A 25,881-nucleotide genomic window follows, 5' to 3' on the forward strand; every position below is an offset into this window, starting at 1 on the left:
AGCTTTCCACCCAGTCCCTCTGCAAGCTGGGCGACACGACTGTATTGAGTACTCTTAATAATATACCTGCTTATAAATCGTAAAGTGTGGTTGACCTTGCAGCACTGTACCGCAAGGGACATGGCTGGTGTCAGGGAGGCAAGAGATAAATTAACTCAGTTTTAAAACCTGAATAGTCAACTATACTCCAATATAAAAAAAAATAAAAAATAAATACATTAGAGTACAAGGGGAAAAAAACCTGAATAAAGACCCATTTTTGAAATGTCAATGGGCAATACAGAGCACTATACCCCACTTAATTGCATGGAAGAAATTGCTACTCCAAAACAGAAGAATGATGTGATGGTTTGTTCAATGATTTATTCAAGTTTAAAAACTTCTTAATTTGCTTTTAAAAATTAAGGGAAAAGAAGAAAACAAGGCAGCCAAAAAGCCTACAAGCCATGAAAAAGCTAACGTCATCAATAGGACACAACTAGGAGTTCTCAAATGCCTTTATGACCAACGTTATTTTGTATCATAGCTTGACCCTTATTAGCTTTTAGGGCCGTGAAGCTGGGCCTTAAAGCCAAGACCTGTTAGTACCAGCCTATTGAGTTCTCTCTCCTATCTACTCATGGTTTCCAACATAAATTTCTTATTCTTTGTTAGTTACATATTTATAAAGAAGAGTGCTTTACTCATATTTGGCTTTGGACAAGATAAAAACCTTTATTTACAAACATTCTATTCCTTTAAAAATATATACACAGAGTAAATGATTTGTATAAAACAAGTTAAATCACAGGAAGCAAAGCCAACTTCTGTTAAAATCAAGAAGAAGTTGATGACAGCCAGAGAATCAAAACCAGTTAAAACAGTTATAAGAGGCTCAGAGCAAATAGATTGATGGACAACAAACCACATCAAATTGCCCTTGAACCCTCTACCCAGTGGTTTTGTTCCACGAGTGAAGAGCCAGCTCAGAAATTTGAAGTCATGTAGAGTCTTATTTCTACCCACCTCATACGGTGGTGAAGTCATTTACTTAATAAATACCACATCAGAGAAAGGGATTGGCTCCGTTCAGAGAATGCAGTAGGAAAACTACTTGCTCAAAGTGGCTGGAAATTCCTTGAGGAATAAAATCATCCCACCTGGGAAATGTTGTTTAAATCCAGGCACACTTTCTTGTAAGCCATTACCTCAACTCAAAACAAAATTGAATTCCTTTCTGTTTGCCCGGGGAGCCCCTGGGGTCCTTGACAGGTGGGTAGGCGGCCTCATAGTCGACCGGCTGCACGGAGGGCTGCTTTCATTCAGAAGTCCATGCATTCCCGTTGTGCATCAACACATCTGAGAAGTGAATGAACTGTTGACAGGTGGTGGTAGGAATGTAGCAAGAGAGAAGAGAAATGGCTCCCAATGATAATACCTACAACCACTGCTGCTAGGAAGTCTTGAGAGCTGTAGGATCTTGGCTGGAAATGCTAAATCAGGAGTGGCTTTTGAAATCTTTGGGCACCCAAGTCCATTAGTTTCTCCCTTTACAAGAGAAGGGTTGACGGTATCTATTTTGGGGATAAAAGGTGAGTTGGTGTGAAAGGAGTTCCTATGGGGAAGACTGCCCCCAGGTGAAGCTTGAAGACTTGGCACTCTTTCCTCCCACCAGGCGTTTGGTGCTTCTTGATGCCGTGGGGGTCCCAGAGACCCCAGGGACGCTGTGGCATTCCTTGGGGGACTGGGCCTGCTGGGCTTCTTTCAGTTCCCTGGAATTAAAGAGGAAAAATGTACATTACTTAGTCCTAAATTAGAGATAATATTTATGATCAAAACTGATATAGATGTGGCATGGACATACATACACTACCAAATGTAAAATAGATAGCTAGTGGGAAGCAGCCACACAGCACAGGGAGATCAGCTCGGTGCTTTGTGAGCACCTAGAGGGGTGGGATAGGGAGGATGGGAGGGAGACGCAAGAGGGAGGAGATATGAGGATATATGTATATGTATAGCTGATTCACTTTGTTATAAAGCAGAAACTAACACACCATTGTAAAGCAATTATACTCCAATAAAGATGTTTTTAAAAAATTAAATTAAAAATTTTCTAAAAAGTGAAAAAATACTGATATACATTTTTCTTTTTATTTCAGTATTTATAGAAACAAGCCTGAACTATACACGGAATAGAAAATTAGCTCCTGTGATTATCTTAAAAAATGGCTAGCTCACACGTGCCTCAATACACAGCAGGCTTGGCTTACTGAATTCTACGGATTGGCGCATAAATGGCCTTTAAAATTAAAGAAAAATAAGAGAACAACTCTAGAGGCTATATATGAAAGCTCCAGGGGTCCGCGAAGTGCAGCCCATGGGTCAAATCTGGCCTGCCACCTGTTTCTGTAAATAAAGTCTTACTGGAACTCAGCCATTCCCATTCATTTGTATATGGTCTATGGCCACATTCACATCACTCCAGTAGAGTTGAGTCGTTGCAGCTAAGATCATACGGCCCACAAAGGGTGAAATACTATCTCGTTCTTACAGAAAAGTATGCCAACCCCTGGTCTAGACAATTTCAAAAAGCAAAAAAATATTGAGTTGCTTATTAGGAAGGATTACCTGACTAAAGGCTCAGTTAGAGCTTCCACAACTCACTGCCAAGAAATCATATGGGGGACTTTTCAAACTAATCATTTTAAGATGGGTTGTGCATCCAAAAGAAACTGGACCTCTAAGTTTATTCTAGACAAGGACCATTTTTCATCTGCTTTTATATTTTCAACAGTTCACAGTATGTAATAATTACTTTAAAATGCCTTCAGAACCGTGCTCAAACATCACTTCCTGACCTTTATAATACCAAGCCCACCCTATCTAATTAATTAATTTGTTAAATGAAGGAATAGCTTAATAAATAAATGCCTGCATGAATACAAGCTTACATGCATAAGTAATAGGACTTCTTCCTTTGGCTTGGAAAAATACCTCTTTCTCTAAACAATTTGCCAAGACAATATCTGCCTGCCCCCAAGATTTAATGGATTTCTAATAGATATCTTCCCTCTTTAACTATGGTTATCTTATATCGGGTGATCATCCACCAGTTACTTTAAAACTCTGGTCACTCAGAATCCTGCTAATTTTTCTTTACCAGTTGTATTTCCTTGTATTCATTTGCATTGACTGGAATTTTCACACTCAAGCCGTCTAGTCACGGAGCATCCAGCCCCTTGTTACAGAGAGCCCCATGCTACTAGCCTCTTTGTGGGCAGGGGCCCCTGTGTCATACTGTTGGATTCCACTCTCGAAGCCATAGATAAGACACATCAGACCAGTCATGTCACTGTGAGTAGTACATAAATAGATTCTTTCTCAACTCCAGCATCCAAAATCTACCTTTCCAGTGTGGCTGTCTTGAACTTTTCCAAGTTCAACTGCTGCTGAAGCTCTTCTGTTTTCCCCAGGGAGGGACAGAGAACTCGACTTTTGGCCAGAGCTGCTGCAGAAGGTCTCTCTGCTGGATCGGGGTGGATCATGTTCTGATGAGGTAGGACCAAAAAGGAGGAAATAGAACCTTCACTGTTGGGAAAAAATCTCCCCACCCAAGCCAACTCCAACCCAGCTTCTGCTGGTGGATTTTGTGAAACTCGCTTCTCCTTTGTGCAAAGGGAAGAAATAAATGATAACTTAGCTTCACCTGGGACAGGAATATCATCCTTATCTGGTAGCCTCAGTCATCCATACCTTTGAGTTGTCCTTAAGTATCATATTTTAGAGCTGGATGAATGATGAACCAGCTTAATTGCCTTAATTTTAAGCAGGAAGAAACTGAGGTCCTGAGATAAAAAGCGGCTTGTCTAAGTTATTTACAGGACCAAGACTAAAACTCGGTCACCTAACCCCTAGTTTAGCTCACTTTCTACCATAACGTGCTCATTTTTCACTTAAAATTAATTAAGGATATCCCACCATGACAGTATTCCTACAGCATTTATCTTCAGGTAGAAAATGTGTATAGCCTAAAATGACTGGAATACAGTAGAAAATACCTAATATACAGAAATTTAGTAGTGTCGAATAATGAAGAAAACACTGACCCTTCCATCTGGGGAGCAACGTTCAGAGCCAGCTCCACCACTTGTGTAGCCTTGAGCAAGTCACGTACCTTTGCTGAAACTCAGTCTCCCTTTCCTACATTTAGGATAGCGATATTCACCTTCTGGACTATTGTGAGAATTAAATGAATTGACATATGCGTATTACCTGGCACAGGGACAGCATTGAGGTACTCAGAATCAACTAAATCTCAGAGCAATTTACACATAGAAATAGGTGATTAGACTATGAACAGAAGACAACTGTGGGAAAAGGTTTGCCTTCTTTCAGGAAAGCAGAAGTGAGGAAGGACAAGTTTGGAACTAAATTTGAAGTGTTCAGGTAAACTGTGAAACTCAAATTTAATCTCCAAGAGAGTAGATATTTCTAAGGCTATTTTAGGGATTCTAACCAATCCTGGTCCTTAAGCCGTGAAGTAAGTCTTACATATACATTGCTTTTCTACTATAATTCTAGCTTCTTGACAGTGTAGGTATTTTTGTACCTCTCTTTGTCTCAACATAATACCTTCCTTTCCTCGTCCCTTCACATACTCAGGTATCATTAAGGACAAGGAACACATAGATTTTCCTAAATTAACATTATGCCTTTCTTCTGCTCAAATAACTGGTGGGATTGTCAGTAATCCATCAATAAAGTAACTTATATTTCCTCTATACACGCAAAATTCAATTTTTTGAGTAATATCACTGTTACCATTGACTGTAGTTAAAACCCTGAAATAGGAGCCTAAGAGCAGGTTTGATTTTGGAATTAATCAATTATCAAAAGTGAAATACAAGTCAAGGAACTGCTCTGAGTCTTGGTTTCCTCATCTGCCCACCTCACAGGGTTATTAGGAAGGATAAATGAAAAATACAATAGGATTTTTAAACTATAACGAAAGGTTTTCATGATAGGCTCTAAGTTTCCTAGAGAACCTTTCAGTCTGGCCTGTTTTTTCTGGGCTTCCTAGTCATGCTTCCTTTCCCTTCTGTCAATGGCACCACCATTTCCCTTTTCCCACCTATTTGCCATTACATTTTTTTAAAAACTGACATTTCTATCCTCTCTTCATTTCATTAGAGACACCACCTTGAGTAGTTGGTGAAATTCTTTGGAGAGCTCCTGAGGAATGTCTGGAAGGTTCCCCTCACGGATGTGATGCCACACAGCACCATTGGTAGGTAATGACTCTGCTCCCGCAGCCACTGCAATGGTCAATCCCAGGGCAAATATGTCTGCTTTAGGAAGGTGCTGATAATTCTTCAAAACAGAAGACGGGAAGGCCAGTTAGTTCGCCAAGTGAAGTGAGTCTAGACTAAAACACAACTGGTAAGAGAGATTCATTTGAATGCACATGAACTTAAACAGACGCAGTGGGCAAGGTTATATCTGCTGTGGTTAGTGGTCTATCTCTAGGGAAGACAGGACAGAGCACAAATCCACTTCATTAGCACTGCCCTGCCCCAAAGAGTCTGAGGCAGAATCTCAGCGCCATTTTGCTCTCTCAGGCTCAAAGAGGCTTGAAGCATAGATTGGCTGATCACAGATAGAAAAGACTCCTCTTTTCCCCCCCTGATTATTATCCTGTAGAAAGTTATATCCTTCCTAGTCCAGACTCACATCTTAGAAGGTGAGCAATAACTGGAGGTCATTCCAATGACCAAAGCTGGAGGTTCTATCAAAAGGATAGTAGCATGATAAAGATGGGTTTGACCAACAATGGCTTCCTTCCTACTAGGAAATCCGTAAATTTAAGAATTCTAAGAAGTATTAGAAATAGTAAAGGACCTTCACGAAAACCAGTAAAAATTTTGATTAATCCATATTTGAGCCAGCTTTCCCCACGCTTTTTTTTTTGCAAAAGTTTCTCTCCTATCTTTCGTCTCCATTCTGGATAGAAAAAGGATAATATAAATTTAAATTATAAATATATACTTTTCATTTCTTGCACTGTCAATGTTCATTTGAGACTCAAAATGTTCAATGGATTATAAAATAGCCTCCATTTCCCTAATCTATACCTCTTGCAAAATCTCATTAGCCAGGAAGCGACTATCTCCTTCTTCCACTTTGGGCTTGCTTATTGATGTCACGTGACCCAAGTCACCTAAAAAAAGAAAAAAAGAAGTAGAGTTCTTTAAAAGCATGTCTTTCTTAAAACTGGAATAAATGGAGTAGAGTCGTCAGCATACATTTTATAGGATAATAGTATACCAATCAGGTTACAAGACAGACTCACCAATTTTATACATCACATTGGCAGAGAAAAACCAATCCGCTTCATTTTCAATCTCTTCTGGGACTACTGGAGAGTCACTTTGCATCTTATGACATATGAAGATGTTACCTGAAAAAATACAGAATTGTCGTTAAGTAATGAATCCTAAACTTTTTCACCCGAGATTCTTTTCTGTAAATAACATTTCAGTCACCCTCCTTTTCTGTGTGCATGTAACAAGACTACCAAGGTTTCTTTTCTTCCATGGAATCTCTCACACTACTTCTGAACAGCTGAGTGATAGATAATACCTATTTCAGTGAAACTTAAACCTCAAACATACTCCATCCTCTGAAGAGGCTGGTGGCCTCAAAACAAAGAAATAATCAAAACCACAAAATAGTAACAACATTTCCTCGCATTTCACATTAATGAGTGCCTAAACCATTCATTTCTGCTCACTTCGATCAGGGCTGAGTTAGAAAGAGTAGAGCACTAGCTGTAAAAAGTCAGGATGCAGCCAATATGCTATCACTTATCTATGTGGTAAATTAAACACTTATTTTCATACTTTTGCTTCACTATCTGGGAGTCTTTACTCTCTGTCCTCTAGGCCCAGGGGGGAAATGGTTAAAGCTCTTTAACTGAAATTTGGGCAGGGGAGGGGGAAAGGGGAACTGATGAAAGGGATTCTGCCAGCAAATAGCATCTTTGACACTTGATAGGCACGCAGGCACAGATTCTGACAACAGTGGGGAAAGAACTAAATACGACCGGTGGAGCAGAGGAGAGCTGTACTGACTAGGTTTGATGTCCAGGTGCACCATGCCAGAGTTGTGGATGTACTTAAGCCCAAGGGAAATCTGTAGAAGGATGTCTTTGAGTTTGCACTCTTGGAAATGATTGCCGGACTTTGCGTTTTCAGATATAGCAGCTTGCAAGCTCCCACCTGGGAAAGAAAAACAGAGAGTAACCCCGCAAAATGAGAGAAAAGGTATGAATCTTATCAATGAAAGCATAGTACGTATTCAATAAATTCCTCATGAGTGAACGCAGTCCAGCAAGTATAAACTGCTTCAGTGTCAGTTTGGAACATAATATCTGCTCCCCGTCTATACCATAGACATATTGGAAAGAGGAATTAAGGGCCTTTAAAGAGGAAAAGAAAATGCCATATCCTAGGTATCCAATATGTGGCCCTATTGCTTTGAGTATGCCCCAGCTAACATTTTAAAAGTTTTACCTGGTTATTAACCAGAAGGCCAATCAGGCCCAGTCATGTAGCTACTATGGTGCTGATGAATAATTCCATGTTGGTATCAAGCTGGTAATTATAGGCCATTAGTAATTTTAATGTAATTGACTTCAAGTTTCATTCCATTAAAATATATATCATGATCTGACCTACTAGAGCATGGACTTGAGGATATGGGGAGGGGGAAGGGTAAGCTGTGACGATGTGAGAGAGTGGCAGGGACATATACACACTACCAAATGTAAATTAGATAGCTAGTGGGAAGCTACAGCATAGCACAGGGAGTTCACCTCTGTACTTAGTGACCACCTAGAGGGGTGGGATAGGGAGGGTGGGAGGGAGGGTGACAAAAGAGGGAAGAGTTATGGGAACATATGTATATGTATAACTGATTCACTTTGTTGTAAAAGAGAAACTAACACACTATTGTAAAACAGTTATACTCAAATAAAGATGTTAAAAAAAATAAATAAATAAAATAAAATATATATCATGAAATAAGAACATGTAATGATTGCTGACCCAAGGAAAATATAAAACCTCCATATACACCTAAACCCTATTTGAGCCACCTTGTTTGTATATCAACTATTTATCATTGTCATCAAAAAAAGATAAGGCCCTGGCTCATCTAACTACCTGATCTTAGACTCCCCTGTCCTAAGGTATTAGAATGCTTCTGAACCCTTTGTTTCATTAATTAGCATTTGTTGGTAGCCTCTGCAGTCAAATTAGAGACTCCTGGGACACCCCCCCGGCCCCCCGTCAGTTAGAAAGCCCACAGCTCCACCCTCCAAGTACGTATCAGAACAGGAGGATCTGAGATGGTAACTGTACTTTTAAGGAAATCGATATTTTAAAGTATCCTATGTAAAACTGAATTTAAAGCTTGAGCTGCCATGTTAAAATAAGTTCAGAAAGGAGAATTCAGCCCCTTTCAGAAACACAAAAAGGGCTAAAGTAAAGGTTATTTTTTTTTTCCCCTGGGAGTCTTCTTGGGAAAGAATTTATGGACTGTCCAAGACATTAATTAGAAAGGAAGAATAAGTAAAGAAAGAGTGTGTTGTGCCTGTTAAAAATGCAGTCACCTCAATACTAAGTTTGCAGATAAGGTTATGAGCTGTGACAAAGCCCCCAGGTCCCCACTAGCCCGGGTGTTCCTTTAGGACAGGGCCCACGGCTCATTCATCTTCACTGTGCCAAGGTCTGGCATGTAATAAGTATTTTCTGAACTGAATGTCTATTCTGGCAACAGAGGGAAAAGAAAGGCTGAGTCAAGGACCCTATGAAAGGTATGGAAAGAAAGAAGCATCCTAGGTTACTTAGGATCCACTTAATATGTTCCTTTAGATTATAAGCAGAGGTATTTCTAATCCCCTGAAGAGCTGCAGATATTTAGTAAGGGTAACTAGACCAGTACTAGCAGCACTTTTAGTTACTTAGAATCTCTATAGGTAATATTAAAGATAGCCAAGAGGTAATTAGAAGAGTAGAAGTTACTGGACAGTACTCATTTATACGACTGTATTAGAATATCCTTATTTTGCCAGAGCTAAAGCTGATTGTCCTCACACTCTTATAGAAGAGCATAGCTAACTGTTCTTTACTAAATAGTATTAACAAGGACGTATGTGCTTATAGACATAGCAATACTGAATGAACTGTAAACTTCCTAATCTCACCCAGCTGCACTGGAGCCTTAGCTCTGTAACCCAAGGTACCCTCCTGGAGCTGGCTCCTGCCAGCATGGTGCCCTAGGAGGAAACAGCCAGCTCCTGGCAGCTCTGTTCAAACCACCTTTGTGAGATGAGTTGCTGAATTCCTTCCTTTAGATAAAATAAAGATACTCGCCCTACTTGGCAGGAGAAAAAAAAAACTTAAGAAAAATATATCCATGTTTTCCTGTCTGCTCGAGAGGCCTAACAGATACCGAAACAAATAAATAGCAAAGGCCTTCCAACAATGAAATGCAAAAAGCAGACCAACAGTTCAACAGGATATTGTGTTCATATGTTTGTATTCTCACAATCTTGATTTTATGTTGCTACCAACAACACAAAGCATATTTTTCTGCTACTAAAGTTGTTCCTTATTTGGTGACAAAATATAACCAGTATTCATGGTGTTCCACAGAAGACACAGACTTCTGGATGTCACATCACTTGAGCAAGTATGAGAACCACCATTCTAAGGGAACATGCCCTGTAAAACTTCTGTGACAGAGACGTCAAAAGAAAATATTGCGGGCTTCCCTGGTGGCGCAGTGGTTGAGAATCCGCCTGCCGATGCAGGGGATACGGGTTCGTGCCCCGGTCCGGGAAGATCCCACATGCCGCGGAGCGGCTGGGCCCGTGAGCCATGGCCGCTGAGCCTGTGCGTCCGGAGCCTGTGCTCCGCAACGGGAGAGGCCACAACAGTGAGAGGCCCGCATACCACAAAAAAAAAAAAAAAAAAAAAAAAAAAAAAAAAAAAGAAAATATTGCCTTTAGGGAGAGATTAATCATCCAGTCCCGAATCGGTTAGAATTCTGGTTGTTGCAGAATCAGTCTGCTACCAGAAAACCTTCAGATTTCTGAGGGTGGCCCAGAGGTGGCTTGCAGGGGATCTTGGCTAGGGTGGCAGAGAAGGAGGTAACGTTTGATTAGGTCAGGGTTCAGGAGGGACAGGAGGGGAAATCAGATGACTGTTAGCCTCCAATCGTTAAAATCTAAGTTATCAAAATCATCTAACTTATAATCATAGTTAAAACCATAACAGTACATGTTCCAGCCGGACTGCTATGAGAGGCTAGGGGTGAGGGGTAAGGGTGGACATGGGGAAACAGGGCATAAGGATGAAGAGGTGAGAAACAGAGAGAGGATGCCGTGCGGAGGGAGTGGAAGGAATGAGGCGCTGACTACTCTGCTACTTTACCCATACTTTGGGCTTATTATCCTTTACTTAGAGCCATCAGGCAAAGTCTCAACATGGATTATCCTTAACTACAAACAAGGTGTAAGGGCATGCTTTATTTTCCATAATCAGTTCACATCTGAAAGGTTCAATGTATGTGAATTACATTTTGCTAAATCACAGTCCCATTTTAATTGGCAAGTGTTGAGTGAAGTTGGTGAACCTCCATGATGAACAAGCAATGATTCCCCATAATCCATCCCATCTCGTCAGACTCACTGCCTGGCTTTCACGGGCCACTGCAGTCTTCCCACCCTTTACCTTGCTGATGTTGTTTCCTCCTGTAGGGTCACCTCAGGCCTGTTAGTCTCCTTACCGGCTGCTAGGCCAGCCCCGTTCCCGGCAGGTGCTCTTAGCCTGCCTGCTGTTCCCCTAACTGGGTGGTCTTCCCTCTCCTTGCCTAAACTCTAGTAATCCTTCTGCAAGGTCTCATTCAAGTCTTACCTCCTTTCTGAGATTTCCTCCGGATATGCTAATGACAAATATTATCAAGTTCTTACTATGTATTGGGACTTGATATTGTGCTAGCATTTGACATATATTGTTGCTAATTTTCAAACTACTCCCTCAAGTAAATAGTACTGTCTCTTTACTCATTGAGATTAAATGACATCGCAGTGATCCTACAACTACTATGTGACAGAGCTGGATTTTGAACCCAGGTCTGCCTGACTTTAAAGCCCAGGCCCATCCCACCACACGGCCTCTTGCGCACATTCATCCTCCCTGAACGCTTTGTATCCACAGTTGTACCATATGGCTTTGCATCAGATTGTCTCTTTTGTATTCATTTTAATAGAGTAGGTGGAATAAAGCTCCTTGAAGATAAGGACTTACTTACCTTATCTCACTCTACAGTATTTCTCACCCTAGAGCTTAATACAGTGTCGAGCCTATAGAAGGTATTCAAATTTTGAAAAGAATTAGAAGATGATTTGTAATAGATCACTTCATCTTATTCTTTTTGAAAATTTGAAACTTTTACATGGTCCCAGTTAAAATTTACATTGCCCGCGGGTTAAAATTAGTTGTGTTTCGCTTTGTTAATTTTTTAATTTGATATTCTCTTTGTTAGTAGCTAAATATCATGGAAATAAAATCAATCTTCATTATAGAGAGAGGGAAGAGAGAAAAAGAATAGGGAATCTAAGGTTATGATAAAAGGAAATTAAGAAGAGAAGATGATAAGAAAGTCTCAACCTCTCAATCACAAGTATAAGGAAAGGGTCCTTTTTTTTTTTTTTTTTTTGCGGTATGCCGGCCTCTCACTGTTGTGGCCTCTCCCGTTGCGGAGCACAGGCTCCAGACGCGCAGGCTCAGCGGCCATGGCTCACGGGCCCAGCCGCTCCGCAGCACGTGGGATCATCCCGGACCAGGGCACGAACCCATGTCCCCTGCGTTGGCAGGCGGACTCTCAACCACTGCGCCACCAGGGAAGCCCGGAAAGGGTCCATTTTTTAATCCCAAAGAAACTATTAGAAAAAGGGATTTGAAAAAAAAAAACAAAAAAAAAACCTTCTTATAGGGACTTCCCAGGTGGCGCAGTGGTTAAGAATCCACCTGCCAATGCGGGGGACATGGGTTCGATCCCTGATCCGGGAAGATCCCACATGCTGCGGAGCAGCTAAGCCTGTGCGCCACAACTACTGAGCCTGCACTCTAGAGCCCACGAGCCACAACTACTGAGTCCGTGTGACACAACTACTGAAGCCCATGCACCTAGAGCTTGTGCTCCACAACAAGAGAAGCCACCGCAATGAGAAGCCTGCACACCGCAACGAAGAGTAGCCCCCACTCTCCACAACTAGAGAAAGTCTGCACACAGTAACAAACACCCAACACAGCCAAAAATAATAATAATAATAATTAAAATAAATTTTAAAAAAAGGAAAAGGGATTTGGAGTGAGCTTATTAAGGAAAAAAACTCATGAAGTTCACAGGTAAGGCTATGAGAAAATCAGGCTATAAGGAACCAATAAGGGAAATGCCAAATCATTATTTTATAGGATATGTCTTCTATACCATTTTCTATGTTTTTAGCAACTCGTAATGTTATTTACTTACCTACTTGTAAAATCAATCATGTATGCAGTGATGAAGCTTTACCACTGATCACTGTCCTAAAAAGCCAGGCTGGACATACATACTCAGGGCTATCCATTGCTCATTAAACTTACCCGAAGACAGACTGTACTATTAAAGAAGCTCAGGGTGGGTGTATATGTTGGGGGGGATGCCATTATCCAATATTACTGTGGCTAAAATATGGATTGCAAAATATGGATGCATCCTAAAATGATGGCAAGCTTCTTCTATTCAACTGGTAGCACTTTTCTACATTACCACTGAACATTTTGATGAAAATGTATTTCCGAGAATAACAATACACAACTACTGTTATGTCACCCCTTAATCATAGATTAGAAATATTAATCATGGATTAGAAATATGTTAATCCCAAGGACCACTCTTTATCATTTAAGTAGCCCAGAAAAAAAAAGGTTTTACTGGTTACGGTGTATATATGGTCCTGAAGGACCTAGGAGAATATATCTGAAGTCACTAAGTTTCAGTCCCAGCACCCCACCCCATACCCTTACTCTTTTGAGAATACTTAAAGCTCAAAGATAAGAAGCAGCAAGAAACATGAACAATCCCCAAACACAGGCATCCACTCCAAAATTAATCAAAAGTTGGCTATATAAGTTTGCCATCCCTTCCCCCAAATCGTAGGGACTATGGCTTATATTTTTTAGAATAGCTAGTAAATGGTAAAAGGATGATTTACCATTCAAACGACCAGGGTGAAAGTTTTCTCTTTAAGTATTAAAGTATGAAGGATGTGATAGCTTCTGTGTATTAGCTGTGCATCAGCTTTGAAAGAAATATATAACAGCATAAGCCTGAAATTCCTTTCCAGCTCAGCTCGTTTTCTCCAGCTCTCTGTTTCCAAACAAAACAGTAGCACAGACTTCTAGGTATGACTCTAATACACCTGCCATAAACTACAAGAAGGAGGCAAAGATATTTTTCTGAAGACTTAAAAGTTCATCTCCCTCTCCATAGATATTAGACCACTTACTTACCATTGCAGTATTCATTCTGAATGATCATGTGGTCATCTTCTGCCCATGCAGAGTAGTAACGTACCACGTGGGGGTGATGCCCAAGTACCGCATGAGCATAAACTTCATGCATAGCCAAATTCCTAAGAGACGGAAAAGCACTGAGAAAATTGAATCAAGATAATAGACATACAAAGGTTTTTAAAAGACAAGCTATGAGGCATTATTAAGAATGGCAGAACATTTACTGAGTGCTCACTGCTTGCTTACTATTTTATCACATTTAATGTTGGTAATGCTTCAGTATGACATACTGGCAAGGATTAAGACTTTAGAAAGTTAAGTGACTGACCCAAAGTCAAGCTGGTGATAGTAGATCTAAGACCAGAACCTTGGTTGTCCTGGAACAAAGTCCGTGGTTTTTTGATTGAACATGACATATGTAGAGAGAAATCTTAGGTGGTTATTACCTCAGCAGCAGACCTGCTTTGATTCTTTTTTTAAAAAATAAATTTATTTATTTATTTATTTATGGCTATGTTGGGTCTTCATTGCTGTGCACGGGCTTTCTTTAGTTTTGGTGAGGTGGGGCTACTCTTTGTTGCAGTGCACGGGCTTCTCATTGTTGTGGCTTCACATGTTGCAGAGCACGGGCTCTAGGCATGCAGGCATCAGTAGTTGTGGCACGTGGGCTCAGTAGTTATGGCTTGCGGGCTCTAGAGCTCAGGCTCAGTAGTTGTGGTGCATGGGCTTAGTTGCTCCGCGGCACGTGGGATCTTTCCAGACCAGGGCTCGAACCCGTGTCCCTGCATTGGCAGGCAGATTCTTAATCACTGTGCCACCAGGAAAGCCCAGACCTGCTTTGATTCTTATTTTCACTGTATCACAATCTGAAAACCCTGATGGGCTTAAGAAGAAATGGACTTGATTGTGGATATTGTGATGGGCCCTCTACCTTCCCTATGAAGGCTAAACAATCATTATAGTCAATATTAAACTCAGCCAGCATGATGTAATCACAAGGACAGTCTTGGGGGCAGATATTCATTATGCAATAGGAAATCCAACACAAAAGAAGCAAAATATAGTACTTGATCAATTTCATTATTCAAATGAAGAATTCCAAAGACTGATGTCAGATTCAGCATTTTAGTATTATATTCCCCAGAGTTCATAAAAAGCAATGGCTGAATCTGAAAATATTTGTTTTCCTTGTGGAAAGGAAGAACTTTTGAACATTTAGTTCTGGGAATGAAATTTAAATTTTTGTTAGTTTTTCCTTGCTTATAAGGAAGGAAACTTTGAAACTTGACTATTGAATTTATTATTAATGCAAAGTGGAGATAACCAGTGAGTTAACAATAACTTGGTAATATTTCTGATGAACTAAACAGGCACCAGAAGATCATTCCATAAATCTATTCGTTAAAAAAAAACCAGTAATACCAGTAGTAAAAGCCACAAGAACTACAAAAAACAAAACAAAAACACAACATGATCCCAAATGCTCATGGTATATTTCAGGAAATAACTCCTCTCTGATCTTGAAAATTCAGAAAGGTTATGAATGTGAGACAACTTTCAGTGGGTCGGGGGGGGGGTGATTAAAAAAAAGTAGCAAATGACATCAGTGCCCTGATTCAAAATGCTTTGACAAGTCCAAGTGTGTATTTCTAGTACATTTTAAAGGTACTCACTCATCTGATGATCCTACCAAAGGTTTCGTGGAGCGTTTTATGGCATAAACACATCCATCCAGCCTCTTAATGCACTTGTAGACCATACCAAATTCCCCAACCCCGATTTTTTCCACCTCCAAGAATTCTTTTTCATAGCGGGAAGCCATGTTGGTTTCTCGTAGAACACATCTCTGAAATATTTCAGTAAAAAAAATAATTCTCCCTAACATATTGTGAGAATAAAATTAAGGCATATTATTCCTAAATTTCTCTAAGTTTTCAAAAAGACTTTTGAGGCAAATCCATCAATATTCTTGGTAGCAAACGCCCCTGCAACCCTACCACAATTGCTGACTACCTTCTCTGTGTTCTTTATAACCTGTCACACAACTCTGTACTGACATTTCTCTTTGCTATATTATTACATCTTTTTCTATATTATTTCCTCTGTCTGGCCATACTCTTCTTCCCTATATGTGCCTAGAGGGGACACCTCACTCACAGCCAGAGCTACTGTCCTTAGCTGAAGGAGTGGGTGGGCTCTTGGAGGAGGATGTTAAGCAAAGAGAACACCTCTCTTTGACTCTTGTTTACTTGTCTCACACTCTGGCTGCTGATGTTTCATCTCAAGATGAATAAACATACTGTGTTCAGTTTGCTTCCCAAAAAATCTTAGTCTGGAGAACAAAATTGTCAAATTGATTATTTCAGAATGTGTGCTCAGATATAGCAACCACTCCGGCTACTGGCCAACTAGCGACATCACTCATTGCTCTGCTAGTAAATAACTCGATCAAGTCACTGAACTCCTTTATCACTTTTCTCATTTGTAAGATGAGGATCATAGCAACTATGCCTCAGCGTCCTGTCAAACATCACATGAGAATTATATACGTTACAAATATATATATATATATAAAATTCTCAGTAAATGGTGACTATGATGACAAAAGTATCCAGAGATTTATATGAATCTCAATCCAAGCTGATTCATCTCTGTGAACTCATCTTTTCCCAATATCCTCATTAACAAGAACTTTTGCCATCCAACTTTAAGTGTTTAAAATATCTTGACTCTTACTAACTCTTCATTTTCAACATGCAGTCCCAACCTGTCTTCATCAACAAGATCTATAATTTCCCTTGCCCATAGCCAGTCTCAAGCTCTGTTTCCTCCAAGTCTGGATTTGCTACAGCTACCAGCCCTCTCTCCATCTCCTCTAATAGGAAGATTGTTTTTGTAAAATGATGCTGTAGAATCAGACAAACCTAATTGTTTCCCATGAGGAACCCACATTTCTGATCAGAGGCCTGAAGGCGCTGGTAGTGCTTACCTGCTACCTTACCATCCTCATCTCAGACACCAAGTACCACCTTACCATCCATATCACTCCCTCCCCCTCCCCGTCCCCGACCCTCTCCCCTCCCACTTACATGCACTGAACATTATAATATCATGAAAACATGCCTATGTTCAAGCATCTTAATGGCAATTTAATATTCCACTGACTTTAAACTACAATTTACTTGGCCATTCTTCTATTGTTGGACATTCAGTACTCCCCCCTTTTTTTTTCTTTTTTACTATTACAGTTAAGGCTGCAACAAACATCTCTGGTGGTAATATTTACAGCATTATTTTCTTAGTTTATATTATCAGATGAGGGATACTAGATCAACATTATAAAAATCAATGGATACTGACACATTTAAGAGCTAAATTTTACGTATAGACCTCTGGCTTTATGCCCTTTTCCTCTGCTTTGTCTTTTTTTTCCTCTCTCTGTTTTCTCTTATTCATTTTTGGACATTAAATATCTTGACTTTCCCTTCACTTCTTCTGGAGTATAGAATTTTTCCCCAGATCAAAGACAGCAGCCGTAGCCTTTAAGAATACTCCAAGGTGATGGTTCAGCAATATATTTGTTAGACACTGTCTGGTAAAGTAACAACTAGCTATGAATATAGACCCTGAAGAGAGCCCAGATACATTTAGCTGCAAAACATATTTACTACAAGGTGTGTGGAGGGTTGGAGAGGAGAGACGGGAGAGAGGAGGGAGGGAGGGAGGAAGGAGGTGGCATTAGGATGAAATGACTGTGTTACAACAGCTGGACCAAAGAACTGTGCTCACCTTGGCAGGCAGCCCTTGTTCTACCTTGCCTTCTCCTGGACCAGCTTCCTCACTTGGAGAAAAAAAAAAAAAAAAAGTGATATTAGAGTACGATTAGCACTTATTGAGCCTGGTACTATGCTAGGTTTGGGGGCTCTACAAGTAAATAAGACTATGACTTCCCCTCTTCAATCTATATTTCGGTACAGGGATAAACAGAAATTTTCAACACAAGAACTTAGGACAGGATAAAAACAAGATATCAAGGGATACCATAGACGGCACCCAATTAATTATTTGAAGAGTAAAAGCCTTTCCCAAAAAAAGAGGACATGTAAGCTAAGATTCCAAGAATGAGTAGGAACCAGCTAAGAGAAAAGAACAGGGTTTTAGGCAAATAGAACAAGGTATGCTGAGATGCGGGATCAAGAGAGTGCACAGAACATACCTGAAACTCTAAGGGCTCTTCGCCCCCAGGATACAACGTTTCCCCTGCGACACCCGCCTCCCTTAGAACCCGGCCTGTCTTAGGTTCACAAGCCAACTGGAAGTATAGCAGAATGTGATCTAATCCTGGCTAAGGTGTTTTCAATTACTTCTCATTAAGCTGAAGTCTCTGACGGACACCCTCTTTGGCATGAGCAGATGCATCCCGGATCTTTAAGCAAAATGTCAGTTTCCAGATCAACCAGCTATAGGTTCTTCTTCTGGACAAGTACAGGGTAGAAGTGGCAAGTGGAGGACACTACACTCGTGCAAATCAAGTGATGCAGGACACTTGTGACTTACACTTAATACTACATTCTATTACTTCATAAAATAACAACGCCACACGGAAGAAGAGGGGAAAATACCCTCTCACAATCACTAAGTTATTGTACTAAAATGTCATCACTTTCAGGGCCAGGAATTCAAATCAGCAGTCTTTTCCTGCTAGCTTCAGTGAGAGGTGAAGCCATTCACTCTGAAGGTTTACAAAGAATCCTAAAGAGCTAAAAGCAGTGGAATACTCAGTAACAAGAATAGACCAGGGGCTTCCCTGGTGGCGCAGTGGTTGAGAATCCGCCTGCGGATGCAGGGGACACGGGTCCGTGCCCTAGTCCGGGAAGATCCCACATGCCGCAGAGTGGCTGGGCCCATGAGCCAGGGCCGCTGGGCCTGTGCGTCCCGAGCCTGTGCTCCGCAACGGGAGAGGCCACAGCAGTGAGAGGCCCGCGTACCACCAAAAAAAAAATAATAATAAAAAAATAAAATTAAAAAAAAAAGAATAGACCAGTGTGCTGAAGTCCTGTTTACTTAAGATCCAGGAAATAGTATTGAGAAAACCTATTCTGGCTACAAGGTTGATTAATATGTAGTCATGGATTCCAAAAGAACACAGCACATTAAGTGTTCTACAGGCTTTTAGATTGTTAGCTGTGCATATATTTTGCTGAGTACATCTAAGCATAAATGACTGGCCTGTTTTAGAGGTGCTTCCACTCTATGAAAAAGCAGCATTGAGGCTACAGTAAAGAAATATCCCTGAGTCATCTGCACTCTCCTTACTTAGGTGATTTCTACCATTCAGCGGCCTTTGTGGAATAGTGCAGCTGGCTTTCCATTTATTAGCACCTCCAAAAGCAGTACGCTCTTTTTCTCTTCAGCCAGCCTTCCATCACCTGCAGAGAAGTTCAAATCCTTGCCCTATAGCTCTCATCACCAGTCACACCACTAGCCTCAAAACAGGAATATACTCTCTGGAAACGAGAACTACCCCTTCCCCAACTGCTGGACTCATAGTAACCAGAGGGGAGCCTGTGAGTGCAGTTCCATAGCCCATGCAACTTCCTAATATAAGACAGGTCTACTGCTTACTCTGCCCTGTTCTTTCAAAGAGAAGGCATTTTACCGTACACTTCAGAATGGAAAGGTGTTACGATCTCTGTGACAAAGAAGGTTAAAGCCAACGCTGACATTTAGAAAGGAGGGAATATATAAACATGATGTCGACTCATTCAGACAGACTTCTTGTGTATTCGTAATCTTTAACACTCCTCCTTCCTCTTGGCAATAGTAAGATCAGTTCTCAAAAGTCATAGCAACAGGACACTTACAGGTCGCCTCGGGTTTTCCGCTTGCCGTTGGATTTAAGGAATTGTTTCCTATAAGACTCCGGAGTGAAGGGATTAATATTGACCAGAGCCAGTGAGGTCATCGCATCGGTGAAGGGACCAGGTGTGAGCTTCAGATGCTTAGAGCTTCTGGAGGGGAGTTTCCCTGTTGAGGAGATCCCCGGCTGGCTCACCTGGCCCTGAATGAGAATGACAAAAGGCAAATCAGAATGGAGGTAATTTTCAAAAAATGGTTCTGTATCAGTTAGTTAATTAATGTTTGAACCAAAGAAAGTTATTGCTGAAAGGGACCTTAGAGGGTATCTGGTTCACTGCAAACATTGTAACTGGTTCTCTTATGAAAAATACAGATTCCCAGTCTACCTCTAGATATTTTGATTCCTGGGATCAGCACAGCAATCTGTACTTTCGTTAAGCTCCACCCTCTTCCCCTGGGCAATTCTGATAGTCAGCTATGAGACCACCAATTCTAGTCCTACCTCCAGCATTTTAAGGATGACCTTTCAGCTTAGACGAATGGAAATGACTCGAGAAGACTTGGTGCTTATGTTCTCAGACTGTATAGTTAATTTCCCCTCAATTATTCATCCCAATATTTGTTTGGTACCTACTAAGTAGCAGATGCTGGGTTAGGTGCTGAAGGGTCCAGAGGTGAATTCTGGCTCTTAAGGAGTGCACAGTCCATTAATCAGCAGTTCATCGATGTTTCAGAAATAATCACTTTGTAAGGGAAAGATTTCATAGACTATCTAAACATGGAAAAAGAAGTTTCCAAGTCCACTAAAAATGTAGCACAAATTGAGAAAAGTTCCAGGAAGTGGGGTAAGGAGACTGAAAAGTAATACTCTAAGCCCTTAAGATGCAAGGCTTTGCAGTGGCTACAACTAGCATACCAGTCAATAGGAAAATGTGCAGGGCTTACCACTCCAAGTCGGGTAGAGTAAGAGAACATTGGCCTAAAACCTAACCAGAACTAAATCAAACGACAGAGGGGAGAAATCAAAGACAAGGAATTCTGATGAGACAGCAGAATGCTATTATGACCTAAGTGCCAGGGGCCAGAGGAATAGCTGCGTAATAGATCCTCAAGGGGACAGTAGTAGACACAGGGGCTGTGATGTAACCTCATAGTGTAATCATTGTACTGTGAGGCTCTTTGGAAAAGAATTCTGTTCTGATATTCTCTGCACATGACTTTCGAATGTAGAAGCAGAAGCTAGATTACAATATGATTCAGAATATAAAAATGTAATTAAAGAATGTGAGGCTACAAAGAATGGATATTAAACTTATTAATGAATACTCATTATTAGATTAATGATAGAAGCAGAAATAAATACTCATTAAATGATTGATATAAGCAGAAATGAAGGAAGCTATAGAGTACACAATAGCAGCCTAACATTTTTTTAAGTGAAGAAAAATTGACAGAGTCAAGAGTTTTGCCAAGGGTTTTACATATGTCTTAGAGTTCAGAGGGTCAACAGCCCTGGGGATATTATCAGATAAAGCCATCAATGACAAACAATTTTCCCGTAAGTCTATTGTAAGGGTTGGGTATTGGTTCAAAAGAAATAAAACTATACTATATGATATTTCTCAGTTGTCAATGTGATGCAGGAAATGAATTTAGGATTATAGTAAATCATTTTCTGAGACAGTTTTTTTGTGATGCTGATTATCATATGGAAAAGAAAATGCATCTGTCACATATGAAACAGTGGGGCATCCACACCTGGTACGCTGCATAGTTCCAGTTGCTACAGTTCAAGGACAACAAAAAGGCCTAGAAACTTTTCAGATAAAAGTAAGGAAAAGGATTCATATCAAGGAAGACTATCAGAATTCCTAGTCTGGAAATATGAGGGCTGATAGATTTTGTGAACTCCACCTACAATATAGCAAATGATATTATGTTAATATGGATTTTATTGCCAGAGTGATAGAATTAAGAGTAATCCTTTTGAAATCTGAAAGAACACAGTTTGCAACAAGATTTATGAAAGTGAGTTCTGCCTGGAAGTAAAGTAGACTGAAAATTTGTGGAAAGATGACCAGGTTGAGAGTATAAACGTGTTGCAGAGAGTGTAGCTAATTCTATATAAGTAACAGCTCTTACTACAGATGATTAAGAGAAAGGAAATTTTGGGAATAGCTCCTTGACTTCTGAAGATGGTGAGAGGAGAAGGAGGCAACCTCCCACTAAGACACAACATCACAGGGACTGGGAAAGACTTTAAAGGCCCAGTTGGTACAATTAGTTCCGTGATGCTTGAATCCCTGGTACAGTGTTTCTACCGAGTGGCCATCAAATAGCATTGAATGCATTTAGCCACAGGGACCTTACTACCTCCCAAGGAAGCTCTTCTATCTAGATAATTCTGCTAGAAAGTCCTTATGGGGACCTGAAGTCTTTTCCCATGATTTCTGGTCCCGTCCCTTGGGCAAGGCTGAACTAAGCCAATCCTCCTTTCCTCTGCGTCACTGTCTTTAGCACAGCATCATGAATTATCAACCCCTAGCCTCTCTCCTCTGACCTTGATCCAAACTATATTTTTCGTAAACTGTGTACTTTCCCAGTTGCATTTCGAGTTTCCCTCCCAAATGTTGTTTTCTTTCTGTCCCTCAAATCTTGGCATTTCTAGGGTCCCTAGCTTGGACCACTCCTCTTCTTACTCTGGCACACAGAATATGTAAACTTATACACACCCATGGCTTCAACAACTGCCTAAATGCTGATGATATCCAAATACAGATCTCCACCTTAGGTGGTTTTCCTGCATTGCGGAACCACTTATCCAGCGATTTACACCACATCTCTTTCTCCAAACCTGTACATCCTCTAAGGTCACCTGCCTTGATTCAAGGTACCGTCTACTCTGTCAAGGAAGCCGCACAACACCCCAGGTCCCTCCTCTTCCCTCAACCCCTCCATCAAGTCAGTTACCAATTCCTAAGCATCTCTCAACTTATCACTGTCCACCACTATCCAAGTTCAGGCCCTTCCTTTTTCTCAGCAGATCTATTATCAATACTGCCCCGCCCCCATGGTCTCTCCCACTCCATTCCGTCCCTCACATGAAGGTCATGATTTTTCAAAACTGCCTCTGACCAAAACCATTTAATGGCTCTCCCAACACTTTCAGGATAAAATCTCAGTGTAGCTCCTACCTACCTACTCTGGCCTCACTGCCAGACCCCTGCCACTCTGAATAACAAGCGGTTTTCCAGGTGTAGCATGACCTTTCCCCTCCATAGCTTGGTAGATGCTTTTCCCTCAGCCTCGAGCTCTCACTCCCTTCTTTGCCTAGCAAACTGAGACTCATCCTGTAAGACTGCTCTCAAACGTTACTTTCTCTGGAAAGGTGTCCTGGATATCTCGAAACTTAATTCCCCACTATTTCTCATCATGATCTACAAGTTCTCTAGCATACCTGATCTGAACTTTATTTACCATTGTCGTTTACCTTTATTCATTCTGTAGGCACTTTTTGGGGTAGTGAAGGGTTTGCCAGCAGAAGGTCTGCTAGCATATCAAGGTATTCAGTTCAGTTTTCAATGAGTGGATGAAATACACATACCGTGCCGTGTCTCCTTGCCTGCTTACTCTTGCTCTGAACTACATGCTCCTAGCCCACTCTCCCCATAATTTCCATGTATTAAAACCATACCAACTTCCATTGCCCTTCATATGCTTCCTTCACCTTCATTTCTTTCCTGACTACCCACTGAGAAGCGGTCCACGCAGAGAACTCTGGCCACGCTTGAATCACCTATCACGTAGTACCCTTGGGCACATCTCCCCTGCCCGAGACTGCCTCATGCTTCCAGACCACAGTGGGTTCTCAGAAAATAAATGGTTAGTTGATTGGTTATTGGGACCATTGAAAAACCCACAGGTAGACTCATGAGCATATTAAAGTAGTTTGTCTACCAATCAAACAAGAAGGTGAGTATTGCCTGGTAGTTGTGGCACCCATATTCAGCAGGTACAAAAGAGACCTGCTGACAGTGACTGTGCTGCCATCAGAAGCACAGATGTTATTATGATGACCTTAAACGCCTCAAGCTGAGCCAGCGGGAAGCAGAGCCAATTCCAGGCCTAAGGCTCACACACCACAGCACCAGTCTACTAGAGGTAACCCTGCCCCAGTCCTGGCTTTAATAACATGAATGATATAATAGGAGATCAATCACAGCAAGGATAAAGGAATCTGCTTACTTGGGACCTTTGCCTATTTGCCATCCTCAGCTTATAAAGGAGTATCAACAAGTTGCCTCTTTGTTCACATAAAAGAGCCTGTACCTCACTAGACCAAGGAAGGGAGAGGACTTCTTTCTGGAAAGAGCAGCAGCAAAGAGATAAAAACATGTTAAACAGTGAATGTGAACATTCTTATAAGAGGAAATATTAGGAAATAATCACAGAAAAGTAGAGCCAGTTGGTGTAATGGCAAGAACAGTAGGCCAAGCCCCAACGATCATGTTTCTCAGTCCTTTCTCTACCGTTGGCTGAGCTACAGGCCACTTTCTCTCCTGAGACCGTGGTTTTCTCATAGGTAGAGTACACGTCAGGCTGTAGATGTCAATCAACATTTTCTCCAGTTCCAATATTCTTTCACTAGGAACCTTTTCCCCACCCAAGATTTATCTGTGGCCTACACCAATGGTTTTAAGAAGACAGCTGGCAAAACACTGAATTCTGTTTTCTGGTGACTTTAAACTCTTCTTCATTTTCCCCAGCAAATACGTAACTGAAGATAGATACAGCCTGTGACACAGATCTGTCACACAGACATAGGACTGGGCCCTCGTTCTCTGTCCGCTGAACTGAAGGAACACGGACCTCAGAGGCCTGGCTCCCTCCTCCCCAATGATGGACTTACTTTGGGAGTGAAGGGGCTCTCGCAGCGTGGCGGCTTGCCCTTGTCTGGCGGGGCTGGGGTTCCAGGACGCGAGAGAGAGTGTGACACTGGAGTTCTCAGACCCTGCCCTGGACTTGCTTGGTCTTTTTCCTGAAATGTGTCGAGGTCACGTTCGTTACTAAGGGCAGTTCTGAGAGGTGTAAGCGCTGCCTCCTGAACAAATCCTGAATCCTGAGCGCCAGACTTCTCTGGGGTCTGGCTCTGGGCCTCGTTGCTCCCTTGGGCTTCATTTTGCCCTGCGTTCTTATGTTCTTCCTCACAAGAGGAAAAGTTTAACTTCTGCTTCAGCTCTTTGTCCTCATCGTTGTCACCCATCTCAGCCAAAGAGCTTTACAACCTAGGCAAGAAGGCCTCTCAGCAGGAAACGCTACAGAGCTGCGCAAATAAGGAGGAGAAAACAAAGTAACCTGGCAAGTTCCCTAACTCTAGCCTGGCTTTCCTTCTGCCAACTAACAGCTACATAGAGACAAACCACTGGTTTACTCACTTAAGTACCACTTATCTGTGTGATCTCAGCTTCTCCTAATTTCCATTCTGATTAAAGAAGGCTCCAGTAACTCTTTGAGCAATTAAATCCAATTACGTATAGAACTCTTCTGGATATCCCACAGTCTCCCTGAACCCATGTGCAACAAACTACTAGGGAAACAGGTGGATTCTTTAATTTAGCATGGCTTTAAAAATACATATTAGCCAACTGGGAACAAGCTCATTATTGGAAAGAAATTATTTTCACTCTTTTACACCTACCACTTAGAAATATCACCCTCTCCTCTCCCCCAGTTCCCACCTACCCAGTGGCTAGCAGCAGTTCCTTAGAATTCAGTATCACCTGGATAACATAATGATCCTTAAACAGCCGCTAACATATCTTGGCTGGAGTTCATCTCCCTAATAGAGACACACCTGAGATCTCTGCCACACACACCTGTCCTAATTCAGGCACCTCCACACCCTCCGCCCACCCCCAGGTATTAGCAGTTAAAGCTTTTAGGGAACTGGACACATTTTCCCACTGAAAAAAAGAAAGGTAGAAAGATCAGCAAACAGAGAAGCAGATATATGTATCACTTGAAAATGGCAATTACTTGGGCCCCAGACACCTTATGTTGTAAAATATGTTTTCTTACTGTTTAGATATCTTTAACATACGTTATTCAATTTCTTTCTCAGAGAGGCCCCTATGGAGAGGGAGAAAAAAAAAAAAGCTCTTCAGAGAAAAACAAAAGGCCACCAATATCACTTTGTAGGAGAAACCGTGTGAAAGGCACGACATGAAAAAGGAAAACAATGTACATGAGCCCCCGGTGCCCTCAGGGGAGACTCTGGAGGGACTGGACATGAGGAATTATTTACACGACAAACGTGGACCCAAAGAGAGAGGGCTGCTGAGGGTGAGTTTGGTCTTGACTGAAACAAATTCAATGTCCCTTCTCTTGATCGTCTTTGGTTACCCATTGCCTGTCA

At 41.3% G+C, this 25,881-nt stretch overlaps 1 protein-coding gene across 1 annotated transcript; it reads right to left on the reverse strand.

Annotated features, from left to right (window-relative positions):
- Positions 1–1,594: 1,594 nt before the first annotated feature.
- Positions 1,595–24,729, reverse strand: WEE2 (WEE2 oocyte meiosis inhibiting kinase). The gene is made up of 11 exons (XM_059073492.1): positions 24,376–24,729; positions 19,472–19,668; positions 17,397–17,448; positions 15,281–15,453; positions 13,605–13,726; positions 7,113–7,259; positions 6,332–6,439; positions 6,114–6,199; positions 5,182–5,352; positions 3,388–3,530; positions 1,595–1,751 (listed from the first exon to the last, which is right to left on the reverse strand). Exons 1-11 carry the CDS (start codon positions 24,727–24,729, stop codon positions 1,595–1,597), a joined length of 1,710 nt encoding a protein of 569 aa, XP_058929475.1.
- Between the last annotated feature and the right edge of the window lie 1,152 nt (positions 24,730–25,881).

Source organism: Kogia breviceps, chromosome 9 (assembly GCF_026419965.1).
Source record: "Kogia breviceps isolate mKogBre1 chromosome 9, mKogBre1 haplotype 1, whole genome shotgun sequence".
NCBI classification, from domain to species: domain Eukaryota; kingdom Metazoa; phylum Chordata; class Mammalia; order Artiodactyla; family Physeteridae; genus Kogia; species Kogia breviceps.